Genomic DNA, 19554 nt, shown 5'->3' on the forward strand with positions numbered 1-19554 from the left:
TAGGACGGGAAAGTGGAGTTGATGTAGAAGTTCAGCCATGATGTTATTGAATGGGGGAGCAGGTTCGAGGGGCCGTATGACCTACTCCTGGTCCTATTTCTTATGCTCTTATGTTTCGTTTTTTTTTGGTTTAGAGAAACTTAGAAAACATCAGAATATTTAGTGACAATGTGCACATCTGTTTTGCATTATGACTATGTTTACTGTTGGAATCTTAACAATTCTGTAATCTGTACCTAATTTATCTGTTACGACATGAAATATGTTTCATTAAGCTCTGCAAGAAATTGGAAAGACTGTCTAATCAAAAAAGACATGCAGTCCAAAAGGGTATTGCTAGAATTTATTTATTTTTCTATTAGAGCCAATACTTAATGATTAAACAAAGCAACTGTTGAGTGAAGTACTTTAAGTATATAGTACTTACGTGTTTTACATGCTATGTCTTTAACATCCGCCTTTCTTTAAATAATGATTTCACTGTGGAGTTCAGATTAAAACGATTTCTAGTGAAATGCATGCACTTCCATTTACAACAAGGAGAATGATCCTCATGGAGCCAGATCGTTCCCACATCTTTAATATAGTCTCCAGCAATTTTTCTTGTACTTAAAGCAAAACTCAATGGATATTGTTTTTAAATGGCCAAGAATGTTCCTGATTGGGACTTTATTTTGGTTTACATTTTGTCTAATATTTTGAAGTATTACAACTAGAATTTTTGATACAACTAGAATTTTTGTTCAACACTGAAATAATTGAACTCAGAATGAAAAAAACACATGTTATAATCTTCATGTTAGTTAATTTCCTTGTGTTGTCAGATAAAGTACGTCTGGATTTCTAATTTCATTAGGTTCTTCAGACTACATTTCCTAGCATCCATTGCAGTGGCTCGAACTGAACAAAGGAGAGCTTGTATGGATCTATCTAAAGTTATGTTATGTCGAGATACTCAAATAGTGTGTATACATCTTAGAGGGAAAAATGGCACATTGTTTTGTTTTAAATTGAAAGTTAGTTTAAAATGATCATGCATTCTAACTACACTGTAGTGAAGTCTGCTTTGCATCCTGAAAGTTATTGTGAAGATGCAGGCCATAATCAAGACTACTCTCGGAGCATGTATGAAATCTGTGATCCACTCGGAGGAGATGTGATGCAGTCTGTTGTATAATTTACTATTACTTATGATGAATCTGCTGTTAGCAAATCTAACAGACAAGTGTATCGATCCCTATTAATAGATTTATAAAAACAAACTGAATTTTAATTTTCTACGTTTAAGTGACTGCTGAGTAGATTTATGGGACACCTTGTGCCAACTAATCATTATGAGGAGGTTCCAGTGCATGATTCTGCATCAAATGATAGGGCGGGGTGCGGGTTGGGGGGTGAATTTCAGTTGATAAGGACAGGCCTATCTTTTATATATTGGTAAACATTTTTAAAAACATCAATCCTCCCTCAACTAATTCAGTTAGTTGCTGGTTTATTAAAGAGCTATCTTGAGGTACAACTTTACTTGATGCAGTCCTTGAGTGAATACTGCGTGTCATAACTATTTATGCATTAAAATACTGATCTTTCATAGGAAAGGCTAGTACATTTTATATATAAAGAAGGAACATTCAAGATCATGTAACAGGTTGTTAACAGCATTTTATTTTGTTTTCTTTAATAAGCCCACACATCATCTTCCTATCACAGTCTGTATTGTCTGGAAGAAACCATCTCTGTGGAGTGCGGCTGTGCCATGAAATAGCTCATGCGTGGTTTGGACTGGCTATTGGTGCTCGTGATTGGACCGAAGAGTGGATAAGTGAAGGCTTTGCTACTTATTTGGAGGATGTGTTTTGGGCAAATGCACAAAAGGTACATTTTTATTTTGACTTGTGCTGTGGCATACTAGTATCCAGTGCTTAGTGTGTTTGTCTGAAATTGAGCTTGATGCTATTGTGGTGGTGGTGTTAAGAAATGTATTTAAAATTAATCAATTCTTCTGCTGAAAGAGTGGGGAGAGGAGTTTCAGACAAATATATTGCAGTCAATAATCACCTCTTTGATCTTGTGTCTAGCATTATTGGGTCCTGATGCCGACGCAGTGCCTATTGCCAAGTGTGGGTTCTAACTCTGAGTTGCCAGTCCAGCAGCGTAACCACTTATTTATGTACCTGTTTGTGTGGTTGTGTGTTTGCCTGTGTGGCAGAAATTGTGAAGGGGAAACAAGACATAATAATATTAGTATTAGCCTTGAAGTTAAGGGAGGCCTTCAAATTTACTTTCCCCTACTCCCAACATGTTCTTGTATGCAGAGATGTCCCAGTTGTCCTCTTCCAAGGGCGTCAAGAGGTTGCAATTTCTGAGCCTTTTTCTAGTTTATGTCTGTTCCATTGTAGTATATTTCATCTTGGAACTGTTTATGTCCTTCCAATTCAAAATATATTTGTTAACCAGTAAACTCTTCAGCCCATTTCCTATTGGGGTCACAGGCTCGAAGCATGACATAGTCCAGGCCGCATTATAATGCACACTGACATGAATCTTGTCATTCATGTGGAAATGACTTATGAAATGATACTGGGCGGCCTGCTGGTGGCGCTGTCCAGGGAGAGTATAAATACTCGGACATGGGCCCAGCTTGCTCAGGACATTCTTTAACAGGAACTAGTGAAGGACAGTTGATTAAAGCCTTGTTTAATACTTAGACCAAGTGCCTAGTAGTTTTCTTACGTCAGTTTAATCAACTGCAACCCGCTGCACGCTCTGAGTGATTTGGGAACAGACAGCTATGATTCAAACTGTAGAAGGGAACTTGGACGCAGTAATCAATCCATCATGGAGAAACTACTCGGACCTGCCCGCCTCGACCTGGACCCAAATTCACTTACAGCTGCTAAGGTATGGAAACACTGGTATCGTACCTTCAGCAACTTCCTCGAGGAGTGTGGTGAGAATGTTCCTAATAAGTTATGAATGTTTGCCAATTATGTATCTCCTCATGTGTTTGACTTTATCAAAGACTGTAGACTGTGACTTCACTATCCAAACACTACAACAACTATATGTTAAGGCCCCAAACAACATTTTTGCTCGACACCTACTGGCCACAACTCAACAACAACCCGGGATATCACTTGACGAATTCCTTCAAGAGCTTCGCAGGCTCAGCAAAGATTGTAACCTTAAAGCTGTCTCAGCTGAGCAGTACCGGGAGGAATTAATTTGTGACTCTTATTAACGGAATTGCTTCTCCCCTCATACGCCAGCGTCTGTTGGAGAATAAAACCCTCGGTTACAAGCTGCCTATAACCAGGCATATTCTCTAGACTTAGCTCAAAAAAATTCAGATGCCTATTTTTAACCATATGCACGGACTGCTGCTACCACCTTTAGTGACTCCCCCTGGTAAGCCTCAGGCGGAAGCCCTCACTGATGACGACCCTACCATAGCGGCATCTTGGCAATCTAAAAAGAAGTGTTTCTTCTGTGGAGGTGCATTCCATTATAGGAAATTTTGTCCTGCTCGTAATGCAACCTGCAATCATTGCAGCAATAAAGGTCACTTTTCTAAAGTATGCCGCTCAAGAGCCTCTACTGGTGTTGCAGCTGCTATCTATAAAACTGCTCCTCCCCCAAGAGCCACTACTAGTGTTACAGCTGCTATCTATAAAACTGCTCCTCCCCCAAGAGCCACTACTAGTGTTACAGCTGTTTTCCCCAAAGCCTGTCCCATGCAGCCACGAGGGTTTCGGTAAATGGACACATTTTGAGTGCATTAATCGACTCATGTTGCTCTGACAGCTTCATCAGTGAGCGGGCTGTCAGTAAGTTAAAACTGCGTATTTACCCTTCGGACAGGGAAATTGCAATGGCTCTGATGCACCACCATCCAACTAGAAGGACGCACGGTCTTCCGCGCCGACAGAACTGCAGACTCCGGTAAGAGCAAGGGAGGTGGTTTGTGCATTTACACTAACAATGCCTGGTGCACTAACACTGATATAATTGACAGATCCTGCTCGGCTGATTTGGAATTCCTCATGGTGAGGTGCAGACCCTTCTACCTGCCTCGGGAATTCACGGCTGTCATCATCAATGCGGTCTACATCCCACCACACGCTAATGACAAACTAGCACTGAAGGACCTCTACAGGGCCATCAGCGAACAACAAACTGCGCACCCAGACGGAGCTTTTATCGTCGCGGGGGACTTCAATCACATAAACCTAAAAACTGTACTACCGAAATTCCACCAGAATGTCTCCTGCCCCACAAGAGGGGAGAACACACTGGATCAAATCTACACGAGCATTGTAGACGCTTATAAGGCCATTCCCTGCCCCCACCTTGGGAAGTCTGACCACCTCTCCCTGTTTCTAGCCCCGGCATACAAACCGCTCATCAAAATAGGGAGAACATCAGTGAGAGCAGTGAAAGTATGGCCAGAGGGGGCAGTATCGGAGCTTCAGGACTGCTTCGAACGCACTGATTGGGGCATGTTTGCCCATAATGACATCGAGGAATACGCATCCACAGTGCTATTCTACATCAACAGCTGCGTCGAGGTTGTCACGACCCATAAAAATATCAGGACATACCCCAACCAGAAACCCTGGATGAACGGAGAGGTCCGCTCACTGTTGAAAGCACGCGACGCAGCATTTAAATCTGGCGACGCGGCGGCTTACAGTGCAGCTAGGACCAACCTAAAAAAGGGTATCAGGACTGCAAAAAGGAAACAGACACTGCAGATAGAGGATCACTTCCGCAACAACTCGGACCCCCGGCGCATGTGGCAAGGCATCCAGTCCATCACTGACTACAAGGGCAAAAACACCAGTCCCCCGGTTAGCGATGCCTCCCTTCCGGAGGAGCTTAACAACTTCTACGCTCGCTTCGACAGGGACAACAGGGAGCCAGCTACCAAAGCCTTGCCACCCCCGGAAGACCAGGTGCTCACTCTGTCGACCTCCGACGTAAGGGGTGTTCTACGCGGAGCGAACACACGAAAGGCTGCTGGACTGGATAGCATCCCTGGACGGGTACTCAAGGAATGTGCTGATCAGCTGGCTGATGTCTTCACCGCCATCTTCAATCTGTCATTGGCCCAGGCAGTAGTCCCTACATGCTTCAAGACCGCTACCATTATTCCTGTGCCAAAACAAATGGCTGTGACGTGTCTGAACGACTATCGACCTGTCGCACTCACACCCATCATAATGAAGTGTTTCGAGAGACTGGTCCTGGCTCACATCAAAGCGAGTGTTCCCGCCTCTCTTGACCAACACCAGTTTGCCTATCATGCAAACAGATCAACGGAGGATGCAATCACAACTGCTCTACACTCGGCACTGAATCACTTAGATGGTAAAGAGACCTACATCAGAATGCTGTTCATAGACTACAGCTCAGCATTCAACACTATCGTCCCCAACAAGCTGGCCACCAAACTCCAAACTCTTGGCCTGAACACTTCCCTCTGCAACTGGACCCTGGACTTCCTAACAAACAGACCCCAGTTTGTCAAATTAGGTAACCACACCTCCCCCCCCGACCCTGAACACGGGGGCCCCACAAGGATGTGTGCTGAGCCCCCTCCTCTACTCCCTCTTCACCCACGACTGTGTGGCTGTTAATGGTTCCAACACCATCATCAAGTTTGCGGATGACACCACGGTAGTAGGCCAGATCACCAACAACGATGAGTCAGCCTACAGGGAGGAGGTCCAGCATCTCGTGAAGTGGTGCGCCGATAACAACCTGGCCCTTAACACCAAGAAAACAAAAGAAATCATTTGGGACTTCAGGAAGTCCAAAGGCGAGGGTGGACAGCTTTAAGTTCCTCGGAGTCCACATCACAGAAGACCTCTCCTGGTCCCTCAACACCTCCTCTCTGGTGAAGAAGACCCAGCAGCGCCTATATTTCCTAAGGAGGCTGAAGGGATGTAATCTGTCACCCCTGATCCTCTCTAACTTTTACCGCTGCACTATAGAGAGCATCCTGACAAACTGTATCACAGTATGGTATGGCAGCTGTAGCTACTATGACCGGAAAGCCCTGCAGCGGGTAGTCAAAACTGCCCAACGCATTACCGGCACCCGGCTACCGACCATAGAGCACATATACCAGAAACGCTGATACGGAGGTCACGGTCCATCATCAAAGACCCTACCCACCCCAGCCACAATCTGTTCGCCCTCCTGCCATCTGGGAGACGCTACAGATGCATTCGCACCCGTACGACCAGATTTAGGAACAGCTTCTTTCCCAGGGCTGTCATCCTACTGAACTCCACAAATAAACTCTAAAGCCTGCACATCTGCTAATGCACTTTATTATGGTTATATTTATGTTAATATACTACAAGCCAAATGTATGTTGAATGTTTAAATGTCTTAATCCAAATGTACACTCTCGGGAGCCGCAAGCCTACATTTCGTTGTACTGCACTTGTGCACTAACAATGACAATAAAAGTTGATTTGATTTGATTGACCACCAACTCTTCCGGCTTTTGTCTTGTCGACCTTATTCTCAATGGCCGCACTTATTTTTCCACCCGGCTCGGGGTGCTCAAAAACCTATGCAGTGATGTGCTACTGGGACAGGATTTCCAGAAACAATACAAAAGACTCACTTTCGAGTCTGGAGGGTCAAAGCCGGAGCTTACTATTTCCAAAGTACTGTTTTGTGTGCTTTTGGCGGCTTCGCTTGACGAGCCCTCCTTGTTTGCCAATCTTTCCCCCCGATGTAAGCCCATAGTCACTAAATCACGACGTTTCAGCCAAGATGATCTATCATTTATCGAGGCAGAAATCTCTCGCCTTCTAGCTGACGGTATCATTGAGCCATGTTCATCTTCCTGGCGGGCTCAAGTCATCGTTGTTAAAAATCCTCTGAAGCAACACAAGAAACGTCTTTGCATCGATTACTCACAAATTATTAACCAGTATACTGACCTGGATGCCTACCCACTACCACGCATCGATGACACAGTCAATACCATGCCAACTACAGGGTATTTTCAACTTTTGACTTAAAGAGCGCATACCATCAAGTACCGTTGAGGCCAATGGTCGGCTTTACCAGTTTTGTCGCCTTCCATTTGGGGTCACCAATGGGGTGGCCGTCTTTCAACGGGCAATGGGCAGCCTAGTCAAACAGGAGAACTTAATGGACACTTTTCCATATCTGGATAATATCACCATTGCTGGTCATGACCAGAAGGAGCATGATGCCAACCTCCAGAAATTTCTTGACGTTCTCCGTCATCGTAACTTAACCTTAAATGAGTCCAAATCTGTGAAATCAGTACCATCAGTCAACATCCTTGGCTACTGGGTGGGCAATGACGTCATCAAACCAGATCCAGAGCGACTTTGTCCGCTTCAGGAGCGCCCTCCTCCTACGAATCTCGGCTCTCTTCGTCGGGCCCTCGGCATATTTGCCTATTATGCGAAGTGGATACCCCACTTTTCCGACAAGATCCAGCCCCTGCTTCACGCGAAGTAATTTCTGTTGGAAGCGATGGCTATTTCAGCTTTCGACCTCCTCAAGCAACAACTGGAAAAAGCCATGCTTCATTCCAACGATGAAAATCTCCCTTTCGTGGTCGAGTGCGATGCATCGGAGGTGGCGATCTTGGCTACCTTGAATCAAGGCAGTCGACCCGTTGCATTTCTGTCCAGAACTTTGCAGGGTAGCGAGCTCCATTATCCTCCTGTCGAGAAGGAGGCTACGGCTATCATCGAAGCAGTACGTAAATGGAGTCATTTTCTCGCTCGTCGCCATTTCACGCTCATAACTGATCAGCGCTCTGTGGCCTTTATGCTGGATAACCGGAAACACACTAAGGTCAAGAATAACAAAATACAGCTCTGGAGGATGAAATTGGCTGCCTTTGGCTACATCATACATTATCGACCCGGCAAAGAGAATGTGGCCCCAGATACCCTCACACGTGCATTCTGCTCTTCCATGTCAACTTCGACTCTTACGGATCTTCATACTGACTTGTGCCATCCTGGTGTTACCTGTATGTTGCACTTTGTGCGATCTAAAAATCTCCCATTTTCTACGGAAGACATGAAAAGAACATGCTCCACTTGTAGAATTTGCGCAGAATTAAAACCGCAATTCTTCCGTCCGTCGGATGGCTTGCTCATACACGCTACACAGCCTATGCAGCGACTCAGCATTAACTTTAAAGGGCCATTGCCTTCTTCAACGCGAAACACCTACTTGCTTACTATGATGGATGAATATTCACGCTTCCCCTTTGCTTTCCCCTGTCCCAATATGCTTACTTTCACAGTGATCAAATGCCTCGATCAGGTCTTTTCCCTTTGCAGTATGGCCAATTTCATCCACTCTGATCAGGGTCCCTCCTTCATGTCAAGCGAACTCAAAAGTTATCTTTCCCAATGGGGAATCGCCACAAGTAAAACAACACCGTATCATCCTATTGGAAACGGACAGGTTGAGAGATACAACGCCATCGTTTGGAACGCTGTTCGTCTTGCACTGAGGTCACACAGCCTATCAGACCAGCAGTGGGAAATGTATTGCATTCCATCAGGTCTCTTCTTTCTACATCCACCAACACTGCTCCTCACGAACGATTCTTCGGGTTCCAGGGTCGCTCCACTCATGGGACGTCCCTACCATCATGGTTGGCAGCTCCTGGCTCCGTGCTGCTCCGAAGATTCGTCCGATCCTCTAAGAGTGATCCCCTCGTCGACGAAGTGGAACTGACGGATGTCAATCCCATGTACGTGCACGTGCGGTACCCTGATGGCCGGGAATCCACAGTGTCACTTCGGGATCTGGCTCCCTGCCCAACCGGTCCCACGGACCCAATCGATGGTGGGATCCGTATTAATGACACCGATACCCTGTGCTCCTCTGAGGATGACGCCCTACCCGGGACGTCAAGGGATCTGCCAGCTATTTCGCTGGATCAACCCGGGGAACAGAGCGCTCCCCGCGGGATGGCCACCCGAAGCCAGGACGCCGGTCAGTCACCGACTACTGAGCAGGGTGAAGCCAGCTCTGCGCCTGTGGGGGCCCGCACCCGGAGCCACGATCTCCCCAGTCTCCATCAGGTCGATCTAGACAACACGGACTCTGCCAGCTCGCCGGTACGAACCAAGCGACCCAGGGACCAAAACACGGTCCGAGGAGACGTGCCTCCCGACCTCCAACAGAGATCCAAACGACTGCATCTATTCTTAGTCTGATTAATTCGGTAGAAGGAAGCCGCTGGACTTCCAATCTTCCAGGCAGGAAGAATGACATGAATCATGTCATTCATGTGGAAATGACTTATGAAATGATACTGGACAGCCTGCTGGTGGCGCTGTCCAGGGAGAGTATAAATACTCGGGCATGGGCCCATCTTGCTCAGGACATTCTTTAACATGAACTAGTGAATGACACAACTAGATCTCCATGTTGAAAAACAGTTGATTAAAGCCTTGTTTAATACTTAGACCAAGTGCCTAGTAGTTTTCTTACGTCACACACCATGTATTGGGTGCTTAAAATGCCTTAAACCTCAGCACCCCATTGTGTGGGAAACTGGAGCCTGATGCACAGCAACGGTACAGGCACCCAAGATTGTGTTATCAGCCCCATAGGGGAAAGATTTCCTTGATGTGCTTTGTGATAAGAAGTCATAAAGGGTCCAAGATTTTATTAAACATTGTGCAAAGGAGATCTTCTCCCAATCTACTTGTACAGTTTTTTTCACCGTTTACTGTAAATCTGTGCCCTCTGGTTACCAACCCTTCTGCCACTGGAAACAGTTTCTCCTTATTTACTCTATCAAAACTCTTAATGATTTTGAACACCTCTATTTAATCTCTCCTTAACCTTCTCTGCTCTAAGGAGAACAACTCCAGTTTAGTCTCTCCACGTAACGGAAGTCCTGCATCCCTGGTACCATCTTAAAAAAAAGTCTGTAATGAATGGATATAAAACTTTTTTGAATGTCAGGAATAATTGCTATTTACAGTAAGTGACACTAACATTCAGTTTGGTGCTGTCATATTGATGTCTGAATTCAGAGTGTGGAACTTAGATTTATAATACTCACTCCTAATTGTTTCCCTTCTCAGTCCATTCTGGCATGCTGATGCTGTCCTTTCCATTTTTCCTTTTTTATTAAACCACTTTTGCTAGGATCATCAGTCAGAGGCCGTAGGACCGTGACAACAGTGGGATTTGGTTGAAACGCCAAAATAAAATGCTACACGATTTGGAGTTTAAAACTTTCTAATGTTTGATAAATAAAAATAGGACTTTTTAGCATTGTGGTTACACCAGAAATGAAATGGGAAATGGAGATTATAAAAAAGATTACCTTTTAAAATTGATTTTAAAAACTATTTATTAGAAAAAGGAAAGTTAGATTTTGTAAAATGAGTGTCGAATGAGGAACAGAGGCCATAAGTCATTTTTAAATGAATTAAAGGGTGAATTCATATTGTGGTATGGCAAGAAATGTGCTATATTCAACTTGCTGCTCTGACTGCTGCTCACACCATCCTCATATATTTGTCATTTCTGATTTAAAAACTTTAAATCATGAAAGCTGTTAGTTTAATCAAATCCACTGCAACAATTTTTCCCCAAATATAATTTGATTTTGTAAGGCAACTGAAATGTGCATATTATTTAGTGTCTTTGTTACATGGGAATATGCAGTACTGGAAAAGATCATTCCAATCTTACAGGCCACATTGAGTTCAAAACATAACATACTCTATCTCTTATACCCCTCAGTTAGTATCATAGAATCATTATAGCACAGTAGGAGACCATTCGGCCCGTCAAGCCCGTGCCGACTCTTGCAAGAGCAATTCAGCTAGTCCCACTACCCTGCCCTTTCCTCGTAGCCCTGCAATTTTTTTTCATTCAGGTACTTATCCAAATCCCTTTTGAAAGCCACTATTGAATCTGCCTCCATCACCCTTTCAGGCAGTGCATTCCAGATCATAACTACTCGCTGCGTAAAAACGTTTTTCCTCATGTCGCCTTTGGATATTCTGCCAATCACCTTAAATCTGTGTCCTCTGGTTCTCGACCCTTCAGCCAATTGGAACAGTTTATCTCTCTATTCTGTCGAGACCTCTCATGATTTTAAACATCTCTATCAAATCTCCTCTCAATCTTCCCTGCTCTAAGGAGAACAACCCCAGCTTCTCCAGTCTATCCACGTAACTGAAGTCCCTTATCCCTGGAACCATTCTTGTAAATCTTTTCTGCACCCTCTCGAAAGCCTTCACATCCTTCCTAAAGTGCGGTGCTCAGAATTGGACACATTAACAGTTATGGCCGAATCAGTGTTTTATAAATGTTCATCATAACTTTCTTGCTTTTGTACTCTATGCCTCTATTTATAAAGCCCAGAATCCCGTATGCTTTTTTAACCTCTTTCTCAACCTGCCCTGCCACCTTCAATGATTTGTGCACACATACCCCCAGGTATCTCTGTTCCTGCACCCCCTTTAGAATTGTACCCTTTAGTTTATATTGCCTCTCCTCGTTCTTTCCACCAAAATATATCACCTCACACTTTTCTGCATTAAATTTCATCTGCTATGTGTCCCGCCCATTCCACCAGCCTATCTATGTCCTCTTGAAGCCTAACCCTATCCTCCTCACTGTTCCCTATACTTCCAAGTTTTGTGTCATCTGCAAATTTTGAAATAGTGCCCTGTACACCCAAGTCCAAGTCATTAATATATATCAAGAAAAGCAGTGGTCCTACTACCGACCCCTGGGGAGCACCACTGTATACCTTCCTCCAGTCTGAAAAACAACCTTTCACCAATACTCTCTGTTTCCTATCACTGAGCCAATTTTGTATCCATGCTGCCACTGTCCCTTTGAAGCCCATGGAATAAGCTTTGCTGGAAAGCCTATTATGTGGCACTTTATCAAATGCCTTTTAGAAGTCCATGTACACCACATCAACCGCATTGCCCTCATCAACCCTCTCTGTTACCTCATCAAGAAATTCGATCAAGTTAGTTAAACATGATTTGCCTTTAACAAATCCATGCTGGCTTTCCTTAATTAATCCACACTTGTCCAAGTGACTGTTAATTTTGTCCCGGATTATCATTTCTAAAAGCTTCCCCACTATCGAGGTTAAGTTGACTGGCCTGCAGTTGCTGGATTTATCCTTACACTCTTTTTTGAACAAGGGTGTAACATTTGCAATTCTCCAGTCCTCTGGTACCACCCCCATATCTAAGGAAGATTGTAAGATTATGGCCAGTAGCTCCGCAATTTCCACCTTTACTTCCCTCAGCATCCTAGGATGCATCCCTTTCGGTCCTAGTGACTTATCTACTTTAAGTACAGCCAGCCTTTCTAGTACCTCCTCATTATAAATTTTTAGCTCATCCAGTATCTCAGCTACTTCCTCTTTCACTATGACTTAAACTTGAGGTGATCCAAAACTTGGCTGCCTATGTCCTAACTCGCACCAAGTCCCTTTCACCCATCGCCCCTGTGCTCACTGACCTACATTGTCTCCCGGTTAAGCAACGCCTTGATTTCAAAATTCTCATCCTTGTTTGAAAATCCCTTCAAGGCCTCGTCCCTCCCTGTCTCTGTAATCTCCTTCAGCCCCACAACCCCCCGAGATATCTGCGCTCCTCTAATTCTGCCCTCTTGGGCATCCCTGATTATAATTGCTCAACCATTGGTGGCTGTGCCTTCTGTTGCCTAGGCCCTAAACTCTGGAATTCCCTGCCTAAACCTCTCCACCTCGCTACCTATCTTTCCTCCTTCAAGACGCTCCTTAAAACCTGCCCTAATTTCTCCTTATGTGGCTTGGTGTCAATTTTTTTGTCTTTTAATACCCATGTGAAGCACCTTGGGACGTTTTACTACGTTAAAGGCGCTATATAAATACAAATTGTTGTTGTTGTTGACTTTGGCAGCATCTTTTTCCTTGGTAAAGACAGTTGCAAAATAGTCATTTAGTACCTCAGCTATGCTTTCTGCCTCCATGTGTAAGTCTCCTTTTTGGTCTCTATTCAGCCCCACCCCTCCTCTTACTACCTGTTTACTATTTATGTGCCTAATTCTATGCACTGATCCTTGCGGTACCCCACTAGTTACAGCCTGCCAACCTGAAAATGACACGTTTATTCCTACTCTCTGTTTTCTGTCCATTAACCAATCCTCAATCCATGCAAATATATTACCCCCAACTCCATGAGCCCTAATTTTGTGTAATAGCGTCTTGTGTGGCACCTTAGCGAATGCTTTTTGAAAATCCAAATACACCACATCCACTGGTTCCCTTATCTACCCTGCTAATTATAGCCTCAAAAAACTGTATTAGATTTTTCAAACACGATTTCCCTTTCATAAATCCGTGTTGACTCGGCCCAATCCTCTTATGATTTTCTGAGTGCCCTGTTACCACGCCCCTAATAACAGATTCTGGCATTTTCCCTACTACTGATGTCAGACTAACTGGTCTGTAGTTCCCCGTTTTCTCTCTCCCTCCTTTCTTAAATAGTGGGGTTACATTTGCTACCTTCCAATCTGCAGGGACCATTCTAGAATCTATGTAATTTTGTAAAATGACAACCAATGCATCCACTATCTCTATAGCCACCTCTTTCAAAACCCTAGGATGTAGGCCATCAGGTCCAGGGGATTTATCGGCTTTCAGTCCCATTAATTTCTTCAGAACTATTTTTTTTACTAATACTAATATCATTCAGTTCCTCATTCTCACGAGAGCCTTGGTTGCCCACTATTTCCGGGAAGGTTTTTGCGTCTTCTTCCGTGAAGACGGACACAAAGGGCTCAATTTTAACTCAGCCGTCAGGCGGGCTTTGAGGCATGTGGGGGGTTAAAATTGCAAAGCCTGGGGGTCGGGACCCCCTCTGCCTGGTTCCCGACACCTAGCCCTTGTTTAACCCTTTTCCCACATAAAACACGCCTGGCGGGGATCACGCCTGTGAAACCTGGCGTGAGCACTATTGGCTTGCTGACTACCAGCTGCAGGTCAACCATTAAAGAGATTTGATCAGTCATCATTTGCAGGTGGCAGGACTTTGTTGTCTCAGGCCTGGGGCAACTTTTACCAGGCTTAACCACACCTGTGGAAGGTTGGAGCCTCACACACTTCTCCAGTGTGACCTCTTGCGAAACCCCTCTCGCCACCCTCACTCAGCGCTTCCTCAACTGAGGCATCTACCAGAAGCATGGGAGGCCTTTTTTTTCTTCCCTTCTTGGCACTAGAGGACCTCCAGCACCAGGCACGGCAGCAGCAGAACCAGGAACAACAGCAGCACCAGCAACAGCAGCAGCAGCAGGAGCGACAGGCTGCTGCTCACCCACCTGAGGCAGCACAGGCCAGAAGGGGCCAGCGCATGGAAGCCCGTCGCCGCAGGAGATACCCCCCAAACAGGGTCTACAGACACAGGGTCAGCTACCTCAGCATGACTGAGCAGCAGTGCCAAAGGCGGCTCCGACTTTCGCGACAGGTAGTGACTGACATCTGTGCAATGATACAGCAAGACCTGCTGCTCAGAGGACCAGGTGGACACTCCTTACCAGTGGCCATCAAAGTCACCACCGCACTCAACTTTTTTGCCTCAGGCTCATTCCAGGGATCATCAGCAGACATCAGCGGCATCTCCCAGTCGGCCCCACACAATTGCATCACGCAGGTAACCGATGCCCTCTCTGCCCTCGCGCACAATCACATCCATTTCACCAGGGATCGCGCAAATGTGACGGCGCGAGTGGTTGGAATAGCTCATCTGGCAGACTTTCCAAGGGTGCAGGGCGTCATTGACTGCAAACATGTGGCCTTTAGGGCATCCCATCGCAATCCAGGTATTTTTGTCAACCGCAAGGGCTTCCACTCCCTTAACGTTCAGCTGGTGTGTGACCACAAGAAGGAGATTTTGCATGTTTGTGCCAAGTACCCTGGAAGTTGCCATGACTCCTTCATACTGTGCCAGTCTAGTGTGCCTCCGCTATTCAGGCCGCCAGACCAACTTCACGGATGGCTACTTGGAGACAAGGGCTATCCCCTGAGGACTTGGCTAATGACGCCATTGAGGAGGCCAGCCAACGAAGCTGAGGAGCGCTACAACTCCAGCCACATTTCCACCAGATCCATAATCGAGCAAACCATCGGCTTGCTGAAGATGCGCTTCAGATGCCTGGATAGATCAGGTGGAACCCTACAGTACTCAGCAGCCTGGGTCTCCAGAATCATCGTGGTTTGCTGTGCACTCCACAACATGGCACAGCGTCGTGGCTTGCAGATTCCTGAGGACCAAGTGGCTCCTCACATACCCTCCTCAGATGATGATGAGGAGGAGGAGGAGGGCGAAAAGAAGCATCCTGCAGAGGTCCATCAACCAGCGGCAGCATTACGCGAGAACATTGCTGCCCAGGATGCAAGGAATGCACTCATCCTGGCCAGCTTTGCTTAGCCTAGTAAATCAAACTCTTTCGCCTCGCAGCTTCTTACCTGTGCATCGACAATGGCCAAACCCTGCGGATTCCGAGCTATTTGACCAGCATCCTGACAACTGCAAGTAATCCTAAGCCCTCAATGTGAAAGCCCCATTCGCGAAATGACACACGCCAGAACTGCAGCAGTTGCCATCAGAATTTTTATGCAAAACAAACAACTGATGGCATTTTTACAAAATACACAGCATTTCACCCAATTGACTACCCTTGTGACTGTGCTTTATTTTCCTCTTATGCGTGCTCCTACGTAGTGGTTCCCCTGTGGCTTCAGCAGATGTGGAGGCCCCTTGCTCACTTTCCTGTTGCTCCTGTCTCGACACCTTTGGCGGGCGTCCTCTGGGGTGGCGAGCCTGTGAGGGCTCGTCAGCAGTCTGCTGCTCCTGCGGCTGTGCAGGAGTTGAGACGTCTATCTCAGTTGGGTGTGGACTCCGGCGGGGCTCTGATCGAGGGCTCTGCAGTGGCATGGAAGTGTGAGCGCTTGGAGAGGAGCCCCCACTTCCTTGAGGTCTGCCACCAACCTCCCTCTCATGGGTCACGTCCCCCTCAGTGCCTGCAAGTGGCTTGAGAGCACCTTGCTGCACATCAGCCTGGCCATGGGGACCCGTATCTGCAATGGCAGTCCTACTCAGAAGGCAAAAGAGAATATGGCAGGGCTGGAAGGCATTTATTTTAATGCAAGGAGTCTTGCAAATAAGGTGGATGAACTGAAGTTGTTGTTGAACACATGGGAGTACGATATTGTTGCTATCACGGAGACATGGTTGAGGGAGGGTCAGGACTGGCAGCTCAATATTCCGGGGTATAGAATCTTCAGGCGAGACAGAGGGGGGTGTAAAAGGGGAGGGGGTGCTGCAATATTAATTAAGGAGTCAATTACTGCTGTAAGGAGGGATGATATATTAGCGGGTTCCTCTAATGAGGCCATATGGGTAGAACTTAAAAACAAAAAGGGGGCAAGCACTTTGCTGGGAGTGTACTATAGGCCCCCAAACAGTCAGGGGGAGATAGAGGAACAGATATGTAGGCAAATCTCCGAGAAGTGCGAAAATAATAGGGTAATAATAGTGGGGGATTTCAACTTCCCCAATATAAATTGGGACAGTCAGAGTGTGAAAGGCTTAGAGGGTGCAGAATTCTTAAAGTGCATCCAGGAGAGCTTTTTGAGCCAACATGTAGAAAGTCCTACAAGAGAGGGGGCGGTACTGGACCTAATTCTGGGGAATGTAGCCGGGCAAGTGGTGGAAGTGTCAGTAGGAGAGCATTTTGGCGACAGTGACCATAATTCGGTGAGATTTAAGGTGGTCATGGAAAAAGACAAAGACGGCCCGGAAATAAGGGTTCTAAATTGGGGGAAGGCCGATTTTAATATGATAAGGCAGGATCTGGCCAAAGTGGACTGGGAGCAGCTGCTTATAGGAAAATCCACATCAAAACAGTGGGAGACTTTCAGAAGGGAAATAGAGAGAGTACAACGCCAACATGTTCCTGTAAAGGTCAAGGGTGGGACCAACAAGCAAAGGGAACCTTGGATGACAAGGGATATACAAAAATGCATTAGAAATAAGAGGGGGGCTTTTGGCAGTTACAAAAGACTAAAGACAGAAGAAGCCCTAGAGGAGTATAAAAAGTGCAGGGGCATACTTAAAAAAGAAATTAGGAGGGCGAGGAGGGGCCATGAAATAACACTGGCGAGCAAAATAAAGGAAAATCCTAAGATGTTTTATAAGTATATTAAGGGCAAGAGGATAACCAGGGAAAGGGTAGGGCCCATTAGGGACCAAAGTGGCAATCTGTGTGTAGAGCCAGAGGATGTAGGCGGGGTTTTAAATGAATTTTTTGCATCTGTGTTCACTATGGAGAAAGACGATGCAGACATAGAAATCGGGCAAGGGGACTGTGACATACTTGAACATATTAGCATCGAGAGGGAGGAGGTGCTAGCGGTTTTAGCGGGCCAAAAAGTGGATAAATCCCCAGGCCCGGACGAGATGTATCCCAGGCTGCTGTGGGAGGCAAGGGAGGAGATTGCAGGGGCTCTGACACTAATTTTCAGAACCTCTCTGGCCACAGGGGATGTACCAGAGGACTGGAGAACAGCTAACGTAGTACCATTATTCAAGAAGGGTAGCAGGGATAAACCAGGGAATTACAGGCCAGTGAGTCTAACATCTGTGGTGGGGAAATTATTGGAAAAAATTCTGAGGGACAAAATTAATCTCCACTTGGAGAGGCAAGGATTAATCGGGGATAGTCAGCATGGCTTTGTTAAGGGTAAATCATGTCTAACAAATCTGATCGAATTTTTCGAGGGGGTGACTAGTGGGGTGGATGAGGGAAATGCTGTGGATGTGGTGTACATGGACTTCAGTAAAGCTTTTGACAAAGTCCCGCATAGGAGACTGGTCAAGAAGGTAAGAGCCCATGGGATCCAGGGTGCCTTGGCGCGTTGGATCCTAAACTGGCTGAGTGGCAGGAGGCAGAGGGTGATGGTCGAAGGTTGCTTTTGTGACTGGAAGCCTGTGTCCAGTGGGGTACCTCAGGGATCGGTGCTGGGTCCCTTATTGTTTGTGATCTACATAAATGATTTGGATGAAAATGTAAAAGGTATGATCAGTAAGTTCGCAGATGACACGAAAATTGGTGGGGTGGTAAATTGCGAGGAGGAAAGCCTCCGGCTACAGGACGACATAAACGGGTTGGTCAGATGGGCGGAAAAGTGGCAAATGGAATTTAACCCTGAAAAGTGCGAGGTGATGCATTTTGGACGGACAAATAAGGCAAGGGAATACACAATGAGTGGTAGGACCCTAGGAAGTACAGAGGGTCAGAGGGACCTTGGTGTACATGTACATAGATCCCTGAAGGCAGCGGAGCAGGTAGATAAGGTGGTTAAAAAGGCATATGGGATACTTGCCTTCATTAGCCGAGGCATAGAATATAAGAGCAGGGAGGTTATGATGGAGCTGTACAAAACGCTGGTGAGGCCACAGCTGGAGTACTGTGTGCAGTTCTGGTCGCCTCACTATAGGAAGGATGTGATTGCTTTGGAGAGGGTGCAGAGAAGATTCACCAGGATGTTACCTGGGATGGAGCGCCTCAGCTATGAAGAGAGGCTGGACAGGCTGGAGTTGTTTTCCTTGGAGCAGAGAAGGCTGAGGGGGGACCTGATTGAGGTGTACAAAATAATGAGGGGCATAGATAGGGTAGATAAAGAGGAACTTTTCCCCCTTAGTGGGGGGGTCAATAACAAGGGGGCATAGATTCAGGGTAAGGGGCAGGAGATTTAGAGGGGATTTGAGGAGGAACTTTTTCACCCAGAGGGTGGTTGGAATGTGGAACTCAATGCCTGAAAGGGTGGTGGAGGCAGGAACCCTCACAACATTCAAGAAGCATTTGGATGAGCACTTGAAATGCCATTGCATACAAGGCTATGGACCAAATGCTGGAAAATGGGATTAGACTGGACAGGGATGGATGGGCGGCGCAGACACGATGGGCCGAAGGGCCTCTTTCTGTGCTGTAAAACTCTATGACTCTATGACTTCCTTGAAGGTCTGGTTTCTCTGTTCAACAGATGCCCATCGCTCCTCAAGAGATGTCATTCTACTCTGAACACTCACCATGTTTTCCATACCCTGGCTACTAACCTCCTCCATGGCCGTAGCCCTCCTCTCCTCGACCGTAGCCCTCCTCTCCTCTACCGTAACCATCCTCTCCTCTACGGTAGCCAGCCTTACCACGGAGGCAGCAATCATTTCCACGTAGATAGCCATCTTTTTTGTGTTGATGCGTTCATGTGCCACTGACTCCACAAAGGCTCTGCTCATGTTCGCAATGGACTCCTCCATTCGCTCCACATTCACAGTGACCCTGGAGACAAAACCTGCCAGAGACTCCTGCATCTGTGCATGGAGTTCCATCACCTCTGATCTTACGGATGGATCGAGAGGCAGAGGGTCGACATGCAGCTGAGCCGAGCTGGCAGAGTACTGCGCCCTCCGACAAGGACTCTCCACTGCTGTCCCT

General features: G+C 46.3%; 1 protein-coding gene across 1 annotated transcript in view; it reads left to right on the forward strand.

Moving 5' to 3' along the window:
• Positions 1 to 1033: 1033 nt before the first annotated feature.
• Positions 1034 to 19554, forward strand: part of LOC147124323 (aminopeptidase O-like) — a 138987-nt gene continuing 120466 nt past the window's right edge. Inside the window, exons 1-2 of the mRNA XM_086001040.1 lie at positions 1034 to 1164; positions 1686 to 1875. Coding sequence (XP_085857166.1) covers positions 1034 to 1164; positions 1686 to 1875 — 321 coding nt within the window. The remainder of the gene's footprint in view (positions 1165 to 1685; positions 1876 to 19554) is intronic.

The sequence above is a fragment of the Somniosus microcephalus genome, chromosome 1, assembly GCF_052327205.1.
Source record: "Somniosus microcephalus isolate GS21.2 chromosome 1, FLI_Smic_1.0, whole genome shotgun sequence".
NCBI lineage: Eukaryota > Metazoa > Chordata > Chondrichthyes > Squaliformes > Somniosidae > Somniosus > Somniosus microcephalus.